The sequence below is a fragment of the Dipteris shenzhenensis genome, chromosome 30, assembly GCF_047967505.1.
Source record: "Dipteris shenzhenensis isolate YYH24624 ecotype China chromosome 30, Dip_SZ_1.0, whole genome shotgun sequence".
Taxonomy (NCBI): domain Eukaryota; kingdom Viridiplantae; phylum Streptophyta; class Polypodiopsida; order Gleicheniales; family Dipteridaceae; genus Dipteris; species Dipteris shenzhenensis.
Window position 1 is genome coordinate 12984896 of NC_141625.1, and position 24461 is coordinate 13009356.

The window sequence follows — 24461 nt, forward strand, 5'->3', positions numbered from 1 at the left end:
AAAATGAAGAGCAGAGTCTCTCCACAACATGCTATAAAGGCTCAAATGCAAAATATCAAGTACATACTGGACTGTTGTACTGCCTGTGTGTTTGCTCTGAAAGCAAACCCTGTACCTCATCGAGGCACTCACCAAGAGCTTGTGTAATCTTGTAGTGTCCCCTTCTTAAGTACAGCATCCATCTGACCATGAGACCCCAAGGCCCTCCATGGAATCCACCCTCGTGTTAGTGTCAACAGCCATGCACCTAGAAGCTACCAAGCGCTCCATGCTGTCCTTCACCTACACAAAGGCATCTGACTCCTCGTCGACCCACATCTCTATGTCAAACATCCTCATTGTGATTTCTTGGTCAACATATCTGACCTCGGTAACACTCGGTGATGTCACCAAGAACAATTATTTGATCACTACATTTGCTTTGGCCTCTCCTTCTAAATCTGAGTCGGACTCCTTTTTGTTTTTCTGATCCGCCTTTTTCTTTCTGCAGTCCTTTGCAAAATGTCCTGGCATATCACAATAGAAGCACTTCTTCTTCTGGTTACTCTTCGAAGTCTCCTCGTTGTCAGAGTTGTTTTTCTTGGACTTGCCACCGTTAGGCTTGCCCTTTCCTTTGCCAACGTAATCCTTTGCCAGCATCGCCTTATCGTCTTTGTCCTCGTTGTAGAGCTTCTCCCGAGCTTCCTCTTGTAGCAGTAATGGACCCAAGTCCTCAAACGTCAGAGGTTTGGTCCTTCGTCCTGTTGTCACACTCGTAACAAAGGTCTTGAAACTCCGAGGTAGTCTCCTCAGTACCATCAAGGCCAAATGACATGAGTCTGTCTTCTGACCAACTGCTACCAGCTGATCCCTCACCACCTTGACCTTCGTCAAGTGGCTATCTCCTTCTTCCATATCAAGATTGTAGAGTTGATGCTGAAGAAGTAAAATCCGGGAGGTGTTGTCCGTCTCGTACAGATCCTTCAGAGTGGCCCACGCCTCTACTGACGTCTCGGCCATCTGGATATGTGGAAGCACAGAGTCCGCCGTAGTCCCTATGATTAATGCCAAGGCATGGGCATCACTCTCTTCCCAAGCTTTGAGCTCCTCTCTATCTACTGCCATGACTATCTCCCCTTGACTGTCCACCATGTTCTCTGGCTTCGCCTCCACTCCCGTGGTCAGCGTCCACAACTTCCAAGCCACTAAATGACTTCGGATCTTCACTTTCCAAATCGGGTAGTTGGTCCCGTCCAGTTTCCCAGACTCTCCAAAGTTGGGGATAGTGAATGAGAGAAAACTAGGGGAGGAGGAAGGGAGAGCAGGGGCTGAAGAGGCTGTTGAGATCAACATCTCTGTTGTTTATACCACACAACAAAGTCAACCAAACTCAATTTCAGTAGACCAGAACTCTAAATGCACCTGACTGAACATGAGTCACCCTCCTTCTCGCAAGGGCACAATCCTTCAGTCGTGAAAGTCGATTCCCAAAAGCTTCTGAATCAGGGTCGCCCTTCAGCAAGGTCCTTGCCTTTAGGATCCCACACCTGTGAGCCTCCTAGAAATGACCCAATTGAGGGTACACACAGCGGAAGACTGATAGTAATGCCCAGGAGCTCACACACTGTGGTGTGGAATGTGGAATCACAAACTTCTTCAACTTATGTGCATAGAATAGATGTGCAGACTCATCAATAGACAATGAACCAACCAGATAGAGAAACCACCAAAATAATATATTTCCGTCCAAAGCTATGGACACAATACAAAAGAGATAGATCCAGAGTCCCACCAATGGTGTGGTCCTCTGATCTTACCACAAGGTACTTCTCCTATCTGCTGGCTATCTCTAGACTCGAGCCCGCGTGCTCCACCTCGAGCGTCTGTAGACTTTCTGTCCAGAATGGTTCTCTCTACCTTACTGCCTGTAGATCAGCCTAGGTAGGCAGCCCTTTCTCAGCTTTTTCTGCAGCTTCTATGTGCCTCCTTCACCTCTTGGATGTAGGCCCAAGGAAGGTCTTCCTGCTGCTTCAATCTGCTGGTGGTTGGCTGCTCCAGAAAATGAGGGCACAAAGGCCCTCCTTATATAGGGCACAAGGCCCTCCAAAACCAACCGACCAGCCAGCCCTAATTGGGCCGACTGGCTGGTCTGTAGCAGCCCCAGCCCCTTTGTAGTGCTTACCCCGCCACCTGCCAGCCCTGTTTGCAGGCCATAGACCTGCCCAATACCTGCTGCAACAGTGCGACTCCACGCTGCTACTGATCCACATCTGCTCAGCCCTTGTCTGGACCCTGGCGCACCCTGCACACCTTCCGTACACTGCCCTGCAGAAGCCCGTACTGATCTGTACAGTGGCTGTCCCCTTTCTCTAGGCATACCTTGCCCTAGGTCTCCCTCCCCCATGCTCTCCTCATTTGGGGGCTTACAAATGGGGAGGTGACCTTTCCAACAGTATTGTCCGTACAGATGCCATGTGTCTTGCAAGCCATGTCCACATCTCAAGGTGTTGTAGTACTTGTGGTCAAGGTACCATGTCATCTCCTCAGATGGCTATATGCCACCTTTGCATCCTTTTGGATGCATGAAGATAACTTGGACAGGCACATGCTGTCCTGAATATGCAGCCCATCTCATCAAGAATTTATCCAATCATACAAAATTAGATTTTTTGTTGTTCTAAAGTCCAAAAATCTACAAAGAAAATACAACAGAAAACGAAAGAGAAGAAAAATGAGGTAACGAATTTTTTTTGAAAAACAAGAGGTAGACATACTTAGCAAGCAAAGCTGACACTTATAAAAATAAAAGTAAAAGATTAAACAAAATGAATTAAAATATTAAATAATTGAGGATTTAAGCTGTTGGGCTTTTGCACCCACATAAGATAATTCAATATAGTTTAGCGGCTGATCACCACTTGGACGAAAATTCAAAGAATTTGCATGTCCGCTAAGGTGATAATCCATATATGCTTATCCATCTCATTTTCACCGACACTACATGCTAATGGTTTCTTTCATTTGGGAGCCTTACAAGTGAATAACTAAGCTAAATGAAGGGTAACAAAGCGTGAAGCATTGAGCTCAGTCATTGCCCAGTTTTGAGCTCCCCATATGAGGGAACCGTGAGAAAGCAAAGAGGTAGACATACTTAGCAAGCAAAGCTGACACTTATAAAAATAAAAGTAAAAGATTAAACAAAAATAAAAGAATTAAAATATTAAATAATTGAGGATTTAAGCTGTTGGGCTTTTGCACCCACATAAGATAATTCAATATAGTTTAGCGGCTGATCACCACTTGGACGAAAATTCAAAGAATTTGCATGTCCGCTAAGGTGATAATACATATATGCTTATCCATCTCATTTTCACCGACACTACATGCTAATGGTTTCTTTCATTTGGGAGCCTTACAAGTGAATAACTAAGCTAAATGAAGGGTAACAAAGCGTGAAGCATTGAGCTCAGTCATTGCCCAGTTTTGAGCTCCCCATATGAGGGAACCGTCAGAAAAGAGAAGTGGAGGTTGCTTGCTAAAGCCAACACTCCCCACAGAGCGGAAGATCAACAACAAGATAGTACCCAAGAATCACACAGTGTCAAAATCAAATCCAACTTCTTTCCTAGTGTTTACTAGTGTAGAGAGAGAGAGACATGTGTAGACAGCAAATGAATTGTGCTGAAGACAGAGATGCAGAAACAACAATATATATTTGTCCAAGGATGGACCAATCATGTACAAAATATGTGCACAGGTGCCACCCTCCATCAGCAGGGTGCTGACTAGATGTGGACCCCTGTGACACCCAGAACTGTTCTCCTACCTCCTCATGGCACCTTCAAAACACTACAGCTTGCGTTGCTCTCTTGGAGCTTCTGTGGGCTTCGTAATGGTACCCCACAAACACACTTTCATGCTGCTCCAATGAACAGCCCAGCGTAAGGCAGAATATGCTCTTGTGAACTTTGACCATAATTGACACATACAATCCAGTCCAATGTATACCGTTCGGTACTAGTGCGGAACTAAATGAACTAAAAACATCTTGAGTGTAAGTTAAATACCCAAAAAAAAAAACAGACAGATTTAGAGTTTTAGAGTAGGCACTTGTACAAGCTTTTGAAACTTGTTGAAACACAAACATGTTACATAGGTGCTTGATGGAGATGGACACGGACAGGGAGATAGATGGAGATGCTTGATGCTTGGTGAGACATGGAAGGAGAGATAACTTGAGCCTTATCACTTAATGGAGATGAAGAGAGGAGACTCGAGAGTCGAGAGGTATATGCTTAGGGTGAGATCATAGTGAGGGGAGAGAGGGGGCTTATATGGAACTTTGGCATTTGGGAGGCTCAAAATCAGTTTGGCACCAACAACCCTAAATTTTTATTTTGTTGTTTTAACGTACGTGTCGAAAGGATCGTACAAGACGGTATGGAACAGTATGGGACTTACAAGACGTTTCACACGTCGAACGACGGCAACCTTGGGGAGAACATTGAGATTGACGGCGAATACTATGGTTTGCACCCATCATTGCTGGCGGAGATATCACAGTAGCTTATACATTCATAAAACTAGAGTATATCAAATCCTACAAATTACAATTTTTATAAAACAAGTGAAAGAACAAAGGAAAGAATGGAGATTGTAAGCGACTTTAAACAAAATTAAGAGTAGCTGAGAAATAATACTAATAATAATAATAACTTAGAAGGCAAAGCTACGCTCATGTTCTCATCAGTACCCAAGTATAAGATGCCATGTGTTTAAGAAGTGATTCAAGCTTACTCTAAAATCTTACAACTATGAATCAAACAAAATATTCACCTGTTGCGATATGTCAAGATTTGCCTTCCAATGTCTTCAGTTACTACGACCTGCAAGAAAATGATGCAACGACTTAGACACAACTCATTAGAAGGAGATCTTTTTTCTGAAAGAAATTGTTCTTCAAAGTGCAGCCAACCCGAGATTCCAAATTCATCACAACAGATGATATCGTTGAGTTTTTTGCCCTTATCAGCTCTGTCTCAGTAACTGCCAAACAAGTAAAACATGGCTTGTAAGTACAAACATCATTGCCAAAGGTTTAAGATCAACTTGCTAAAAGTTTGCAAATGTTGAAAAAATTCCAACTGCATTTAATATTTTGACCTTTGTAAGACTACAATATGTCCAATCATATTTATGTGTCTGTTGTGCATGCCATTTATGTGTCTGTAAGTGAAGTGGAAGGATAGGTCTGAGCAAAACTCAACTTGGGAGTTAATTGCTAGCTTGCAAAAGAACTTTCCAAATTTCGTTTAATAGTAAGCGCTTAAATAGGGAAGAATGCTCCGTACTTGGATGGTAATCCTCAAGTTAGTGAACTTAATGAGGTAGGGTTAGGGAGCATTGAGATTATGGGACCAGGACATGGGCAATAGCAAAGGGTCAATTGGCTATATTTAGCAAGGAGGCTTAATAAAGCGGGAATCTCTTCCGTATAAAAGTGGCCAACCTATTGTCGATTCATTCAGTGTGTATAACTGCTGGATGGTTTGGTCTGGATCGAGAGCCAAAGCTCTCGCCTTCTACATGGCAGATCACGAGAGGTTGTGCCAAGGATTCCTTGGTGATAGTTCCTAGAGGCTTGTGGGAGTCTAATCTCTAGCCCGTGTGCTCGAGGGTGGCTGGGCGGTGAGTCACCTGCGGATTGTATCTTGTTTTGCTTATTGATGTTTTGATCTGTGTTAAGGGTTAGATCCTAGTGGTGACTTTAAAATATGTGAGAAAGATCAACTTGCCACAAGGCAAATTGCTGAGCTCCAGCTTTAAAAAGTCAAGCTCATCAGTCTCTAAGCTATACAAGAATTGAAGCATCCTATGAAATGAGACTCAATCTAGGTCAACACCTACATCTACCACCATACACGCTGTCCAGCATGAAAAGGAGAGAGCATCTCTTTAGTGTGAACACAAAGGAAAACTAAAATTAGCATATAAAAGCTACCTAAGCAAATCCATCCTTAGGTTGTCACCCATGCCCTAGCATAAGCTACCGTCTATAGATGAATAGCTCTTGTGATTTGTTGGATAACAACACAAAGGAATTTCGCAGTGGCTTGTTTCTTAAAGGCTTTTCTTGTTTTCTTGAGCAAGGGGGGCAGGGCACACGCAGCTAGAAAGGGGTAGCTGCACATAATGGCAAAGGGAGTGAGCAAGCGTGGTTGATGTGGTTTTTGTTTCCCTTTCTTCCTTTTTTGTTGAGGGGGGGGGCGGGGGGGTGTGAGGGTGTCTTTCCTTCTTTTCTCATTTAAAGCCACCTAATCTAGGGTCTTCAAAGTACCACAAGATTTGATCCCATGAAACATGCATACATAAGGAATGGTCATGTGCATTATCTCACCTTCCCCAGGCGTAGCAACTGATATAAACTCATTGCAAGCAACATCGACCAAATTTGCAACGAACCTTGACTCCTGTGTTTGTAAAACAGAAATGGAACCTTTGGTCAAAAAAAACAAACATCTTAGAGCACTAGAAGAGTACAACTGACATACTGATGTAGATTGCAAAACTCCTTGAACAAACCTAGAACTCTCAGATTAATGAACTGATTGCAATCAAATAATTCACAACAATTTCAATGGAAAATGCCAACAAAAATAAAAATACAAATTCCACCAATCAATTTTTCACCTAACAGAAGAATGAATCCAAAAAAAGAAGAATGGCCAATGTTAGTTTCCACACTGAAAATTTCAACATAGCTATCATTGAAGTATATATCTAGATGAATCCAAGAACATGCCCAAACTCATCCTCTAAAAACACAACATAGTGCACTTTCAATCTCGTCACTCATAAGGTTGAAAACCATTTACTCCATCACGCATAGCAGGGACTAGCTACTATGACATCCCCACTGACGTCATCGATGTCCAACGATGGATGTAGACCATAGTATAAGCACATGCTCTCACACATACAAATCCACACACCAAAAAATATTGAGTATCCATTTATACAAAGTCTTCGTACTAAGTTTCTATCACTTCAGAGGTGAAGGGGAGACTCAGCCATGACGAAGGCGGCCAGCACTGAAGGAGAAGGCTAATCAAAAAGTAGTCCAATATCTCTTCATTCAAGCTACATCTACTTGTGAAGACCAAAAGATTTCATTTTAGTCTCTCTCAGACGAGCATCTAAATCTAGCTTGTAGGGCAGCGCACCACTTAAGATAGAAAGAATTATCACAATACCAACAGGCCGTAACACGGACTAAAACTTCACAAGGCAAAATTTGCATGTCTGCTAATACGGCAAAAGCATATATCTAGATGAATCCAGGAACATGCCCGAACTCATCATTGAAGTACGGTTAGAGAAACACAAAACGTGCATTGCTAAATGGTTAAAAATAGGTAGAGCATTCAAAAGAGAACAAATCCACATTTAAAAAAAACGGAACGTGCTATTTCAGCCCAAGCAATTGCAAACCAGATTCAAAATAGCTCATACAAGTGTTGTACTAAGACAGTAGATTTCCTAGCTAAATCGCTATTTACATAATTAGGGGAAAGTATTTTCGGTTGAACAATCAACCAAAGAATAGGTACTCATCAATAAGTAAAGAACAAATTGTACTTCCTAGAATAAAGGATATTGTGCTGATTTTGTCAAGGAAGTTTTAAAGCACCATCCTCACCCCCGAGGCCTTTTCCTTTACTTCTAGTATCTTCTGGAGATAGAAAAGTCACGTCAATTCAAAACATGTATCATAGGAGGACCAAGATCAATATATAGTCGTCTGAAGGCGCAACATGAAGACTAAACGACATAATTCTAGATAAGGAGAACAAAAGTCCATGAGTTTATGTGAGTCTTGACCTGACCAAATCAATCAATTCTAGATGTTTTGACCTTTTCTTTCAACTTACTTTTCTATTTCATCTTTGAATTCTAAATCAGCTTGATTCAGACTAAGAGGGAACCATGATCTTGCCTACCAAGCATTTACCACTAGAAAGGCCCTGGTATTGAAAAAAATTGTATTTGGATCTGAACCAAACATTTCAAAATGTTTGGACCTTTCGAATTGGATGTGCTTGGTTATTAAATGTTCATAAGTCCTTTCATATATACCTTCATTATACTAGAATATTTCCAGCAGCTATGCGTAAAGATATAGACCAGCCGGTTACAGAATGCAAAAGGTCAAGTATGACCGACAGAATGCACCAAGCCTACTGATGCTTCTTTCATGTGCCTCAGGCACCATGGGAAAGCATCGCAATGGACTTGATTTTTGGTTTGCCACTATCAAAGACTGGGAATAATGACATTGTTATTGATAGATTTACTAGCACGCTCATTTCATTCCAACACGGAAGACAATCATAGTAGATCATATGGCTAAAGTTTTTCTGGCCCAGATTTTCAAACCCCATGGTATGCCAAAGCCCATTGTCTGTGACTGAGACCCCAGAATGACCAGCCTATTCTGGAGAGCCTTATTTGATAATATAGGGACAAATGTGAATTTTTATTCTTCTTTCCATCCCCAGACAGATGGTCAAAGTGAAGTAGCAAATTCAATAGAGTTAGATCTTTTGAAAAGCTACGTGGCTCAACCAAAAATCAGATTGGGAAAAGTACCTTCCACTTGTGGAATTTGCATATAATAGCACAGCTTATACCTCCAAAGGGAAATCCCCGTTTGAGCTCACTTTTAGATTGTAAAGGTGATTTTGCCACCAATCTTGGACCAAAGACGAGATTTTTTCAGCTGATCACTATGTTAGAGATCTACACACAGGATTCAGCCAAGTCCAGACAGTACTTGAGAGATCTTAGGAGAAGCACAAGACAGCTGTAGATAAGCACAGGAGACAACTAGATCTCAAGAAAGAGGATTGGGTACTTTTGAAGTTTGAAAAGTCAGGCTCCACAAGCTTAAGGTCAAAGAGAAAGTGTATGTCAAGTTATCTCCCAAGTACTACGACCCTTTCAAGGTTTCAGATGAGATTAACGAGGCTGCATACAAATTGGAACTGCCAAAGCATTGGAAGATTCACAATGCCTTTCACATGAGTCTTCTAAAGAAATATGAAGGGCCGGAGCCTACAGAGACTATAATGGAAGATCCACCAGAAGTGGAAGAACTGAAGGAGATCCTTCAGCCAGAACAGATTGTGTACCATACGGTACACAAAGGGCCACAAGGTAAGGTATTTTACAGGTACCTTGTCAAGTTCAAGAATTACTCAGCATTGAATGCCAAGTGGATGGATGAAGAAATTTTCTCTGACTATCCACAAGTTCTGGATTTTTACAAAGAGGCTTTTTAGTTGAGGTCAATTCAATAGAAGCCGAGGGGATGTCACCAAGCTGTAAATATTGCAAGTCAAATGTTGAGTTGACATTTAATTTGACCATAGTTTATGAGTGTTTGGTTTTTTTTAATTATGGTCGAAGAGTCCGGTCAAGAAGCTCGACTCCAATCAAGGGATTTGGCTTAGGCCAAAAGGGTTGCACTCGGTCAAAAGCCCTTGGTTACAGTCAAAGAGGTTGACCCCAGTCAACCAGAGAATTATTGTTTGTGTACGCATTGGTTTGCTTGGTGGGGACGCCCACAAAGACTAGGATTAGTCTCGAGCTTATTCTTGCATGCAAACGCTAACAGCGGTTAATGGGTGCCTTGGTGGTGTGCTTCAGTAATTTGTTGCAGGTACCAAGAGGGGTTAATGTAGCCGATTTTTAAGGACTAAGGCTGCTTACCAAGAGAGTTATACATCAGCATGTGACCCAGATCTTAGAAGCCTCCACAGCTGCCAATCCATTTGGCATGTAATTTAAGAGAGAGGATCCCATTCCCCATTGTATTCTGATTTTCACATTGGAAAAAGCAGTCTGCGAGGTGCAGATTTCAAAACTCTCTGTGAATCTTTCATTCTGAGGAATAAAGACCTTCCATAAAAGGGGGGGGAGGGGGTCAGCCTCATGGTTTTGGGCCCTAGTCTGTGTGTGAGAGAGAATAGACAGAGAGAGATTCCTGAGTTTGTATTCAAAGATGTTCATTTACTGAAGTCCGAGGTTGGCTGCGTTCTGTTGAGAAGAATTGAACCACCCCCTTGTAAATTTGTGCCTGGAATATACCCCCTTGGCTGAGGTTGTATTCCAGCATATCTATAGTTGCCATTGCCTTGATTCTATGTCGATTTATTCTTTCTGCCCATGCACTACTTTCACATGGTATCAGAGCACGAGGTCAACGAGAGACAGGGATAGCATGGAGCTGATGCAGTTCAGGCTGTGGCATACATCTGGAGGCAAATCAACATGCTGATCACTGATTGCAGGGCCTGGTTCAAGGCGATCTGAGGCAGGAGGTTCAGGCTGCTGTTTGAACAGCCTGCCCAAGGCATGGGAGCTGATAGAGTTCGGGGCAGCTTGTCCAAGGTGAGGATAACAAAGGGGTCAGCAAGTTTGTTCAAGACGGCAGCAACAAGGGATCCTCTTCTTCTCTCCCACCCCCCATCCAGCCTTCCCCTCTCTTATTCTCCGCCCTGAAAGCTGTTTGTTCAAAGGTGTGTGTGGTTGGAGTGGTTCCATGCGACCCCCATGTATGAGGAAGGAGGACAAGCTCAACGAAACTAATTATGTCCCCTGAAGCTGAAGCTGTGGTTCATTCACAAGGGCCTTTGCGAGATGGTGCACAGATTCAAGAGAAACTTTGAGCGTCTTGGAGCTCGATCCATTGGGATGCAGACCCCGAGGATGCCATTCTAGAAGAATTATAGAACTGGGAGGAGCATGATTCATTCTGCGATGGTACAGACCGTTTCGAAAGGGGTCTCCCCCTCAATACAAACCTTGACAAGTGCTTCGGAGATGTGGTCCAAACTGGAGAATCTCTATCCTAGGGATTCATCCATGAGGGTTGTCACTCTACAAGACCAACTCTGCAGTCTAGAATTCCCTAAAGGTAAAGGTAGCCTTATGCAGCCATTCCTAATGCAGGTGAAGGTCATCCATGACCAGCTCCCAGCAATTGGTGCTCCCTTTACCTCTTTCAGTTGGCTGCCCTGATTCTCCCCAAGCTCCCACCAGAGTATGAGATGGTTGCTCGAGCACTTAGGTGCTAGGCCACAACAAGCCAGGTCGACTTCAATGACCTTTGCTCCCTTCTCTTATAGGAGGAATCAGTTCTCTTATCTCAGGGCAAAGCTGAAGAAGTCTTCTAATGGAAGTGAGGCAATATGCAGCAGTACAGAAGAAAGGAAGATAGAGGTGCTATGCGTGCAGGAAGAGAGGGCATCTGGCAAACAACTGTCGTTCCAAGAACAAAAGTAAGCCTCAGGCCGAGGACACTAAGTCAAATTCATCATCCAACCTATCCGGTACTCCCAAGGCAGCTCCTGCCCAGGAACTTCAGATTACACCAGCTTTCTGAGTAAGGAACGTCTTCCCCATGTGTCACAGCCACAGAGGGCATGTGGGCAGGAGAGAGGGCTGATTGCAGCTCCTAATAGACCAGATATGTTCGAAATTCATTGCTTGATATCGTAGAGACTATGGACACAGTGTGTTCCGGAGTTCATTGTTCGAGGTTCCCGGATGCGGATCAAAGCCGAGGAAATCCCTTTGCTCTTCGAGGTGGTAATATGTTTCAAGCATCCGGGCTGTCAGGTGCCCTCTCAGAGGTGAATCCAGTATTCGCGGTGCTGGAGGTTCCATGATTACATCTTCATTGGCTTGCTTCTTAAGATCATTTGTACACCATGAGATACAAAGAGGGTGTTTATGGCATCTCATGTGTAGTGAGAGAGGGCTTCTTTGTGGGTGCGCCCGCCCAAAGAGAGGATGTCTAGACACGCATTCTTCATCTTGGCCAGGCCCCAGGCATATTTGCCAGGGTCAGGGCAAGTTAGTGCAGAATCACTTGCTTGTTGGAGGCTTGGCAGAGGTTGGTTGACACAGGCCAACCTGGCCTAAAGCTGGGGCAAGGTTGGGTCACCCGACCTACCTGGTAGAGTTTTGGTCAGCCCGACCTGTCGCGTCAAGCCAACCCTACAGCCAGCCCATCAGCCTGTTCATAGCAAGCCAACCAGGCTGTAGGGCCTATAAATAGGTCCCCCTCTCACACACTCGAGTGTTCACTTAGGTCCTTCACACCTCACATGCGCCCTTGGCTGAAGTTGTGTTCCAGCAGATATACAATTGCCATTGCCTTGATTCTGTGTCAATTCTCTCCCCCTCTCATATGCTTCCGCACGTACACTATTTTCACATCTTCCACTTGTCAGCCCGACCTGCTGGTCGCGTCAAACCAACTCTACAGCCGGCCCATCAGCCTGTTCATAGCAAGCCGACCAGGCTGGTAGGGGCCTATAAATACGTACCCCTCTCATATACAATTGCCATTGCCTTGATTCTGTGCCAATTCTCTCCCTCTCTCACATGCTTCCGCACGTACACTACTTTCACATCTTCCACTTGTCAGCCCGGCCTGCTGGTCACGTGGGGAGGGGGGGGGGGGGGGGGGGGGGGTATGTTTTTGTGTGTATGGGGTTGGACTTAAACTTCAAAGGGATGAAAATGAGAAACAGTAGCAACTTTAGGGATGGATGAAGAGTATATCCAAAAACTTTATAAAACAAGCAAAGAACAAAGAAAAGAAAGGTGTTTTAAAAGTGACTTTAAACAAAATTGAGAAAAAAATTAGTTTTAAAAAACTAGTAAGCAAAGCTACTAGCTTATATTATTATAAAATGCTCCGAAACAATGTTTCATGACAGTTTTTCTCCTAGCAGCTTCTTCTCCAACCGTTGGTCCATAATTTTGTTAGTGCATATTTTCAGCAATTATTACATGACTGAAAAAGTAAAATAAACCATGCCATGAAAATTGAACTGCCCTCACCGAGGTTCCATGAATTCCAAAAATTCCTGTGTCATTGTAGATGCTATTGAATGCAGTGAAGGACTGCACTTCTGAATACTGATTTAAGACACGTGTATCTGAAATTTGAAACAAAAAGCTTTCAGTAACACATGGCAAAATAGCAAGTGCCTCAACAATAAACCTATGTTACAACAAACAGCTAGTCACAGTAGCATCTGTCACAAGATGTGCACAGGAAACTGACATAAGCGAGAGTACATCCCCTTTCCAGGGCCTCCAGCTGAAAACGAGCCACCCCCTCCAAGCAGAGTCTAGCACAAACACACAAGTTTTCAATATACTGTTGGCATAAGCACATCTGCTGGTTCCAGCACAATATTGCAATAGAAAACAGAGCAACCATCGACATCCAACGGACTTCAAAGTTCTTTCCCAAATTCCCAAAAAAGGGAACACAGGAATATACAACTGTATCTTGTCACCTGACCTTAACATTAAACCGTCTTTGTGCTACAACCAATCCATTATACAGCTAGTACTACAAAAAATGCAGTGTTCAACCTGCCTTTCAGACCCTAATCCAAGAACAATAGTTTGCAGAATAACCTCCCATAGTGCACCCTAATTTTTACAATGCAAGTTTTGATTCATGAAAAGTCTCAACTTTCAACATCAGAGGTGGCAAATAGTATACCTGCAGAACAGTCAAAGCAATGGAATCTTTCTCATTGCGCCAACCCCCGGGAACTTCAAAAGCAAGGGCAACATGTGTTTTCTGTCCATTATCAGCACAAACAAGCAGGTAAAGAGGAAGTAAAGATAGATCCAAATTCTCAAGCGGACAGGCAAAACCCCAATTTAACCACTACATCAACAGAAAAATGTATACAAAGAGCATATATGGATACCAAGCTGGTTCAATTGCCCAAAACACTATAGAGCGTGTATAAACCCCCGTCATGAGAGAAACTTACTGGTGAATCAGCTGATACTCGCCAATCTCCACCGACATACTTAGACTCAATTGTGGGAGGGACGGGTCCTTGTGGCATATCAGAAAGTAGAGGTTCAGCTATTGAAAGTAGCTCCTGATGGCTGACTCCAGAAGCTGCCAGCACCATGCGTGGAGCAGTGTAATTTTCCTGTTAAATTCAAAAAAGAGTATGTTGAACAGAACTTACAATACAATAGTTGCAAGCATGCTTTAACAATTGCATCTATCAGCTGGAACGGGAGGAAAAAGCTTTCACCTTACATATCACTTTCAAAGCTTCTTTGCATTGTTTCACATTATCCATACTAAAAAGATTTAACATTCACTATCTGCCTTCAAAGCCTAGTTGCTTCTTTATAGTACTGGTGCTTAAAATGTCAGAATGTGGAACATTCTACACACACGTGCAAGAGAATATAGTAGCTGATGAGGTCCATGAAGTCCCCTTCCCACGGGGCCAAAGCAAAAGACTAACTGCCATGTTACAAGAGAAAAGAGGAGCCCCAAATGGAGACCAAAATAGACTTCCCATGATGAACAAAATCTCAAGACCTCCAAGACTGAAGTGCTTCTCCAGAGACTGCTCAAAAATCTCTTCTGTCTGCTCCAAATGATGCTCCCATGAATTACTACGCATGCGTATACATTATGTCCCGCCCCTTTATATTGGCTTTGAGGGCTGCCATCCAGTCCCACAATGTTCCCTATTGGGCTGACTTGATTTACAGGAATAGTATATGTTCACCTAATACTACTAGTCTACTGACAGTGCTACAATGAGGACTACAGTATATTACAGTACAACAAACAGCATATATTTAGATCAATCCAGGAACATGTCCAAACTCATCCTGAAAACAAAATGAATGGTACAGCTCAATCTCATGACAGTCACAAGGTTAAAACCATAAACTCCATCACGCATAGAAAGACTAGCTACTATCAATTCCCACTGACGTCATTAGACCATACTATAAACAAAATGCTCTCACATATATATCCACACACCCATGCACACTTGAGCATCCATTTATACAAAAGTCTTCGAACAAAGTTTCTATCAGAAATCCTGAGCAAAGGGTAGACTCGGCCGTGACAAAAGTAGAAGGCTAATCAAAAAGTAGTCTTACATCTCATCATATATATCTAGATTAATCCAGGAACATGCCCAAACTCATCCTCTAGAAACACAACACATAGTGCAGTTTCACTCTCATGATAGTCACCCATAAGGTAGAAAAACCATAAACTCCAACGTGCATAGCAAGAACTAGCTACTATGACATCCCCAACGACATCATCAGCACCCAAGACGGATAAGGACAAATGTCATTGTAAAGATCTGTATATATATCTTTGTAAGACTAGAATATGTCCAATCATACACATTTAGATTTTTTGTTGTTGTAAAGACCACAAATCTACACAGAAATCAAAGAAAAAACGAAAAAGGAGAAAAAAGAGGTAAACAAAAACTTTTATGAAAAACAAAAGGAAGACATACTTAGTGAAACCGGCCTCTAATCACTCAGAGGGCAGTGGAACTAAACCTTTAATCACTTCAGCACTTATTTACAGCTCACAAAGCATATATCACAACCATTAACCATTGCATGATCACCATTTGTCATTTACCCATTTGTTCACAAACAAAACTACTAAAAAAGGAATGGAGGCTAGAATGCCCATGCTCAACAAACATAGACAAGTGCACCCAAGTGGCCCCAAACACCGTGGCGCCCCTTTCGGTATTTCTTTATATTTCACAGTGAAATGATTACAAGTTGCATCTGGGAGACCTTCCCTGTAACTGAGCACGCAGCCCCAATTCATTGAGCCTTCGCAAGGCTTTCAAGCATAGAACACCATCACATAAGTGCACTTAACTCATAGGCTCAATCCAAAGGCATTCTCTTTTCCAAGTGCAATTCCATTGGCTGTCCAGATGCAATCAATCACATTGCACCCCAACTGCACTCTATTTGAGTGGTTTCTAGATGGCATTCACAAAGCTTTTCAAAGCTCCAAAATAAAATCAGCAAAGTACCCAACCAAAGAATGACTCATGTAGCACTACCTGGGTACCTGTGAACCAAGAAAGAGGTGGCACACGAGGCCAACCAATAGCTTATGGCAAAAAGAAATTGCAGCAGCAAAATCACAACTCACCAAGCCCTGAAAACTCGAACCAATTCCTCAATCGCCAAGAGGACATAGTAGCCAATGCCCAATTGCATTCTCAGCCAAAGAGGAGTGCAAAGGCATGAAGAAAGAGCATTTACAAGAGCCCACCAACAAGAACTCCACTGAAAAATGCAAAAAGAAGCACTTCTGTCGCAAAGAAGTGGGAGTTCTTGAGCTCAAAAGAAGCGTGCTTCAGAGAGGAATGCATTGAGAAGGTTTTGGAGAAGTTTCATCACCGGAAAGTCCTCTAAAAACTAAGAAAAACCAGTCAACCATCGCGTGGGACCACTCGAAATTCAACAGAAAGATGTAGCTTTGCAAGTGGAGAGGCCCAGGAGGCTGTAGAAGTAAAAAGGTCCAAAAATTTTCACTTTTGCAAATTTGACCAGCAAAAGAAGTGCTCAGCTCTGCCCGTTCTACCAAACGCATGGAGGGAAAAGCATATCACGAAGGGGAGGCAGAGGGGAAGCCATTGGGCCAAACGGAAGTCGAGGAATCCAAACAGGTGAGGAGTTATGAAGAAAAATGGAATTCAGCTAAAGGAGGCTGAAAAACCAGTCCAAAATCTCAACAAAGGGAGAAGATGAGAGAGAAAACCACACGTGAAGTTTAGAAGGCTCAGGAAGGTCCAAGAATGGCAAAGAAGCATGTAGAAGGCACTAGAGCCACCTGGAACTCTAGGGGGGCCATTGAAGGTACATGGTCCTCTAGGAGGCCCATTAAAAATGCCACGTCATCATTTCCCAACAACCACTCTTTTAATTCCTTGGAATGCCTTTGGGCCTAGGGATTAATTACGCTTCTGTGCTAGGTACCATGCCGCATTTAATTACACATTATTAAGCCCACACTTGGACTTTTAAAACCAAAGTTGTCACAGTCTTGTAGTACATTAAAGTACTTAGAATTTCACGCCCCCGTGACACTTAGCAAGCAAAGCAACACTTACGTCGTCATCAGTGCCCAAGCATAAGCAGCTATACTGGGTTTCTAAAGACCCACGGAGTCTCTTGGGCAAACCCAATGCTTACTAAAATACGTCAAATAAACAAAAGAGAAAGAAAACAAGAAATTAAGAAGAAAGGAAGGAGGTGACTAAGCAAAAACAAACAAGCAAATCAAGTTACAAAAACTTTCAAAAAACATGAATAAAATCTCTCTCTCTCTCTCTCTCTCTCTCTCTCTCTCTCTTATTAAAAGCTAAATGGACCCTTTACACTTATGTATCGCTTCCTACAAAGAGGTAAAATTGCATTCCTAACTTAGGAAACTAAAGATCTGTATGTTAGAACTAAAGTGGCATGTGCCATCACATAGAACTTTCAAGAACTTTTGAATTGTATATGATATGTGCATCATACATGTCAAAATGCATAGGGGATCCACCCCTATGCATGGCCTAGTCACCAATATCAAATTTACCCAAGCTTTCAAGCAATCGACCACGACAACGCCGGCCAAACAAGTACCAAAGGCTCCCCAATATGTTAGAAATGGACCAACAGAGGGTACGCACAGCGGAAGATTGATAGAATAGCCCAAGAGCTCACATAGTGTGTGGGGGGAGTGGAATCACAAACTTCTTTAACTTATGTGCATCAAATAGATGTGCAAACTTATCAATAGACAATAATCCAGCAAGATATAGAAGCTACCAAAAGAATATATATTTCCGTCCAAAGCTATGGTGTTCCGTGTCCAATCCGATCCTCACAAAAAGTTTCGCACTAAGCATCATAGCTGCCCTATATGCAACCCCGATGTAAACACCAGCAAGAGGTGATATACCAAGCCGTGGCAAGGACCTGGTTGACCACCAACACTCTACCTGCTAGTGAGAGTTTGGCTGAGCTCCAATACAAGAGCTTGCGCCGAACACTCTCTAGGACTGGCTGAACTACTGCTCTGCCGAAATGTCAATACCAACCTGGCAGCCCGACGTCTCCCCCCTCAAGATCCACCGAAAGAAAAAATCAACCCCCCAGTCTCGAACCTCCTGGATCTCCTCTCACACTGTGAAGAAACCTACACATTTGGTCCAGTTTATGCGAGCTCCAGAAGCCTCGCGGTAAATGGACAAGGCACCCCAGACCCCCTCTAGCCTAGATGAGCCCTCCACATAAAGGGCTGTACATCTGCAAACTCGGAGTCTAGGAGCTCCTCTTCCTACCGGATAGGAAGCCTCATCCCTGTGAGACAATTTCTTGTCTTGTTGTGAGCATTCTCCCCACATGGCAGCCAAGATGCTGCCCAAGTGGCAGCCACATCACCCCATGGTCCACCCCTGGCCTATACTTATAGACCAAGCCCCGGCTATCTTTGGTTGTGAGCCTATACTTGAGCATGCATGCATAAAGTAACTTAACTTTACTTTGGGGCCATCCTTTGCCAAGTATAGCTCAGCCATGCCTTGCCTTTAGCGGGCTAGCTCTTTTCACAAGATGTAGAACTCACCTTTGCTAGCTCAAGTCTCAACCCTAGGTTATTCCTAACCCCAGGTTAGACCACATTCTAAGCTTAGATCTATTCCTAGATCCCAGATTAGTCAGGCCTAGGCTTTGATAAGCATGTACCCTGGTTAGTCCAGCCATGGATGTAACATTCTCCTTCCCTTAAAATACGATTTATGTTGACATAAATCGAGGTAGGAGAGTTAAATCAGTGATTTTTAGACTTTACTTCTCACTCCTTCATTTGATTCCAAATCGTAGTATCCGTAAGATATCCCTTTGAAGGATTTTCGGAATCAAAACATTTACCATACATGGTAAGTGCAGAAGTATGAGTTCTAGAATCTTCCAAGTAAATTCAGAAATTGATCCTGAATTTTACTACTCAAATTCTCAACCAAGATTTGAGTAGGCTGCTGCATTCACATCTAGTTGAATGTACTGTTTCTGATTTATTTCGGAATTTTAGTGCTGTGAGTATGCCAAAATGTACTCAAAACTTCAGAAAAGACATGAGTAAATTACATTCAATATTCAATTGAATATTCAGATTCTGACTCAGCCCATAATCTGAATTAGTGTTGAGATCATACACTGTCAATGCACAGATAAACCAATTCTTCTTTCAGATTTTGGATTCAATGTAGTATCTGTTGGGTAGTATCTGTACTATAATCCCTCAGAATCCATCTGAATCCTGGCAGGAACCTTCGAAGAATTGAGTGCAAGATGAAATCAGCTTACAGCACTATAAAACTTTCAAAACAGAAAGTTGAAGGTGACTCAATTGCCAAAAATCATTGCTTCTCGAAAGGACTGAGAGATGGATGGCATAGCTTCGTCCCGAAGAGATACTGGGATTGTTGAGCCTGTCTCCCTGAGGTACTGAGGAAGAAATAAGACTGGAGCACACCTCTAATGAATTGACCGAACTGCTGTCATCATGCACATTGCAATCGTTTCAGGTGCTAATTTGAAGATACCTGCTGAAGCATCAGCGAACGATCGCAGCAAAGGGGATGGATATTTGACGGAGGGCTAAGGCAAGGGGCTCAAGCACCAAGCTTGACGTCTAGGTTTCTTGTCCTTGACAAAATCCGTTGCTTCTTCCACCATCCAATTATTCAACCCCATCTAGTTGAGCTTTTGATGCAAGCTGATCCACCTCTGTTGAGGCCAACTTGAACATTGAAGTCCATTCATATGGCTCCGTTGTCTCAAGCTGATGACAACAGCATTTTATCTGGCTCCTTCAAATGCATTTCATCTGTTAAATCATAACCTTGACATGTGCTGTGTTTTGCTATTTCATTTAAGATGGCATCCCGATTGTTGGATTTCAGAAGTTCTTTGCCCTATTTTAATCTATGCATCAAATGCATATGCACCTCTCTAACTGAATGGGATGCTGCCTAAAAGGACTGTGAGATGTCCAGAACTGCAGAGAACACCTCGACTACAATGAGTGACTGGTATGCTTCTCAAAAGGATGGAGAGATGGATGGCATAGCTTCATCCCAAAGTGATACAAGGATTGAGCCTGTGCCCCTGAGATACTGAGCAAGAAATAAGACTGAAGGGCACACGTCTAATGAATTGACCGAACTGCTGTCATCAAGCACCAATCGTTGGCTGGGAAAATTCCCGCCTCGAGGATGGACAGGTGGAGGGCTCAAGCAGAGAAGGGATGGACCTTGACTCAGGCAGAGGGCTAAGGCAAGGGGCTCAAGCACCAAACTTGATGGAAGAAGCTTGACATCTAGGTTTCTTGTCCTTGACAAAATCCGTTGCTTCTTCCACCATCCAATTATTTAACCCCATCTAGTTGAGCTTTTGATGCAAGCTGATCCACCTCTGTTGAGGCCAACTTGAACATTGAAGTCCATTCATAGGCTCCGTTGTCTCAAGCTGATGAAAACAGCATTTTATCTGGCTCCTTCAAATGCATTTCATCTGTTGGCTCATAACCTTGACATGTGTTGTGTTTTACTATTTCATTTAAGATGGCATCCCGATTGTTGGATTTTCCAGAAGTTATTTGTCCTATTCTCATCTATGCATCAAATGCATATGCAATTCTCACTATTAGATGCAAACTTTCCTCTCTTATCCTTGTGGATAGGCGCAGATGCTGTCAAACCAAAAACTTCTGATCCTCATCCATGCCTCTTCTGATGTCATGCTTTTAAGTGTTGGTGAGCGCATGATGACATATACGATGAAGTTTGCTTCTTTTGCCCAAAAAAATGTATGCAAATTCTTGTCTGCAACATACATTGCATTTACTCTCGAGTGTCTGTAGTAGTTAATTGCCTTATGATGAAAAGGATTTTGCAAAACTCTATCAACTCCATAGAGAGATACTCACTCCCACTGTCAATCCTTCAGCATTTCAACATTCTTCCTGTTTAAGAAAGACTTCATTACAACATGGTCCCCTCAGCTCCTTACGTATCACACATCCAACCCATGAATAACCATATTATTCTTCTCCATGACCTCGATAGATTGTAAATTCAGAGATCTGATTCTATGATGCACAAATTCGCTTCAATAAAAGTAATTGCACATACTATCCTGCCAGGTTGCATCGCTGCTAGCCTATACAATTAACATTTCAGACACCATATCCAAAAATTCGTCCTCTGCTAATTTGGCTTGGCTCTTATTGTACAGGCTCTTTGTTGGTTACCATGAACTTGGGAAGTTGGCCCATGATTATGTGAACTGTGAGACTTTCCACTTTGCCCTTGAATTTTGTCTACGGCATTACTGCTCGTGGAACATTGCTCCCAATCCGTGTCTTCCAATTTCTTCCAACTTCTTCTTAAACAAAAAGTGCCATCCGTGCATCAGCTGTTATCTGAATCTCTCTCTGGCAAACTTGATATTCTCAGAAGATGAAGGTAGAGTTCTCAGTATTGGCTCCACGATTATGGTCTCTTGAGTTGATGAAGATGAAGGTAGAGTTCTCAGTATTGATATTCTCAGAAGATGAAGGTAGAGTTCTCAGTATTGGCTCCACGATTATGGTCTCTTGAGCCCTCGTGCCCATGCCATCGTTAAACATTTGATATGTGGACACTCAGCTCAATTCCCATGGCTCCAATGTTGAGGACTATCAAAAAAGTCCAGTTTGGATCTCAAAACATGTGATGATATTCAAGATCTTTAGCTCAGACTTTACATCAACCCTTGCTGAAATTCTCTCAAAGGTTTCTATGACCTTCTCTGTAGCTCTTGCAACTACAAGTCCTCATAAGACATCAACGAGCTTTCAGCCAGCCACACGGCAGCCCATGTGGGTATCCTGTTCCACATAGATCTGCCCATGTGGCATACCTACATCAGGCCGACATGGTAGGGTGGGTATCATACACCCATCCTATACAGGAACCATGTCCCTTTGATCTCCTCATATTTGGGCTAATAGGTGGGAAAATGTACCCTCTATTCCAACTCCTTCAATGTACTTGAAGACACTCTGTAGCACACAGAAAGCATACGTCTTAGGATACTGAGATGATTTTGATGGACCTAGACCGGCCTCGACTGGATTCTTTGATCCACGACTGTCTCCCCTATTAAGATAGTTTAGACATCCTGTACCTTAACAGATTTGCCCACATTCAAAAAATTATTTCACTGATGTTGTATAAAAGGCTTCGCTGCGCACAAAGAAACTAAACTTGAAACAAAGATGAGGGCAGACAGGCAGACCCAATATCTTGGACTGTATGCAATCTGTGCCAAAAGCTCGTAACAATGATACTTCAACTTTGCCACATTGCAAATATTATTTCACTGATGATGATGCTTAAAGATACAACCATCACAGAGAAACAAGTATTATTTTGCTGATGATGATATACCTTTGTAATACTAGCATATATCCAATCGTACAAATTTAGGATTTTGTTGTTCAAAAGTCGTACAAATATTATTTTGCTAATGATGATGCTTAAAGATACAACCATCACACAGAAACAAATCTCCAAACAAATACAAAGTTGAACAGACGAACCCAAAGCTCCAACGACATTAAATTAAATGCAAGCTGGATGCAAACACCCCTGCGCACAGGTCATACTTCATCCGTTGTCACAACATGTAGACAGTTGACGTATAACATAACATAACACCTGATGGCATAAATGTCTCAGCTGTCAAAACGTGTTGTATGTCACATAACATGATGAGTGCATATTCATGGTGAAAATTCAAAGGAAGTTTCAATCAACAGTGGCTACTCACATTTACAAAATTGGCCAGTGCTTGACCATCTAGCCGAACTAGAGCTGATTCTGAAGCCACTAAAGGCTTAGCCAAACCACCTTGATAGCCTGCTGAGTGAAGAGCCTCTAAGAGCAAGCTTTGCGGGTTGTTCATGATTTCTGTCAGCTCTGCTTTTATTTTGGCCACCTGCAACCAATCATCATCACATCGGTCAGACTTTCTTCGTCCAAGGTTTTCTAATTTCCATTGACCATGATCGATGAAAAAACCAAACATCGATTTACTCAGCATCACCTGTTCCTTGACCTCCCAATCATAAAAAACTGGATTCCGGACACTATCAATAAGAAGCTCCACAATTTCTGGCATATATGTCTTGATGGCATCCCCTGTGTATGCCATCTGCTCACGGGATGCAGAAGCCATGATATTCCCACCAATGGCTTCCACCTCGCGGACAAGCCGAAAATGTGTGCGGTTAATGGTGCTCTTGAAAGCCATACGCTCCAAAAGATGAGTGGCCCCAACATTGTCTGGAGATTCATAGATGGACCCAGAGTCAACATACAGTCCAACAGTTATAGTAGGACCCTGCACAAACAGTAAATTTGCCCACATAGTCAAGAAAACCGTCTCCTTAATTCACATCGGAGTTCCTTTGCAGGACATTATATGACATTACACTTACAGCTGTATCTTCAGAAGCGATCTTCAACCCATTGGGAAGTGTAGTTATCTTTGTTGGCGCTGGCGCAACAAAGTCCGGCAGTGGAGGAGGTGTCTTGATTCCTGATAATTGCTCAAACAAAGGTGGAACTTTCGAGGCTGGCTTCTCTCCTAAAAGCCAAGCCAAGAACCCTCCACTCGTGGCTTGTGTTGCTACGGCAGGAACTGCAAGCCGAGGAGTGCTTGAAACAATGCCTCTCCTTAAAGGTGCACTAAGCTGAAGCAAGCAACGCAGCATTATTACACTGGCCACGAAAATTCAGACCAAAGCGAGGAAGAAATTTTGTATCGTACGTTTTCCCCGTGTGCGTTGAACAGAAATGGTTACTCCAAGTAAAGTTCATCTTGTCATGGCCATTTCAACATTTTCTATATACCTGCTTCGCTTCAGCTAAGCTACATTAGGGACAATTATACCCCCCCTCTCCGTCCCCCGTCCTCAGCGCGCACCGGTAGAATCATTTTTCCAGAGCAATTTCAAATCGGCAATAGAGCACGAACCTTAGACGGGCGAAATCGCCGAGCAGCCGCTCTCAACATGGCGGCGAACTAGCTGTAACTGCAACTGCAGGGCGAAAACACTCCGAAAATGAGCAGAAAAGATGCACCCAGATGGTATCACGATCGGGTGAGAAAGGCCCAAATCGTGGATTGTGGAATAGCCGTTCGTCCTCAGAGCTCGGTCTCCGATGTCTCTCTCCAAAGAAAGGAGAAGGAAGAGAGGAGGAGAAGGAAAGAAAAGTTTTGTGGTGAAAGGGTTTTTGTAAATACTCTCTCGAGTCAAATTTAGACTTTCTACAAGGTATTTATTAGAAAGCTTGAGGTTTGCTGCACAAAATGCACTATACCACATACAAAATGCACTATCCCAAATACAAGAAAATAGAACCAAGGCGATTGCTGATTTGTGGAAACTCTCCTCTTGTCCAATCGTGACCAGACACAAAAGCCCGCCGAACTGCGGACAGCTCAAAGAATTGTGATAATTGGGTGCA

The 24461-nt window shown here is 42.9% G+C and overlaps 1 protein-coding gene across 1 annotated transcript in view; it reads right to left on the bottom strand.

The window, feature by feature from the left end:
* Nucleotides 1–24252, bottom strand: part of LOC147881738 (mitochondrial-processing peptidase subunit alpha-like) — a 46646-nt gene extending 22394 nt beyond the window's left edge. The window contains exons 1-11 of the mRNA XM_087401422.1: nucleotides 23968–24252; nucleotides 23429–23683; nucleotides 23035–23331; nucleotides 22759–22926; nucleotides 13851–14018; nucleotides 13571–13651; nucleotides 13121–13187; nucleotides 12895–12992; nucleotides 6377–6449; nucleotides 4955–5025; nucleotides 4816–4865 (exon numbers count right to left, since the gene is read on the bottom strand). Of these exons, the coding sequence (XP_087257548.1) occupies nucleotides 4816–4865; nucleotides 4955–5025; nucleotides 6377–6449; nucleotides 12895–12992; nucleotides 13121–13187; nucleotides 13571–13651; nucleotides 13851–14018; nucleotides 22759–22926; nucleotides 23035–23331; nucleotides 23429–23683; nucleotides 23968–24006 (1367 nt within the window). The 5' untranslated portion in view covers nucleotides 24007–24252. The remainder of the gene's footprint in view (nucleotides 1–4815; nucleotides 4866–4954; nucleotides 5026–6376; nucleotides 6450–12894; nucleotides 12993–13120; nucleotides 13188–13570; nucleotides 13652–13850; nucleotides 14019–22758; nucleotides 22927–23034; nucleotides 23332–23428; nucleotides 23684–23967) is intronic.
* Nucleotides 24253–24461: the final 209 nt, after the last annotated feature.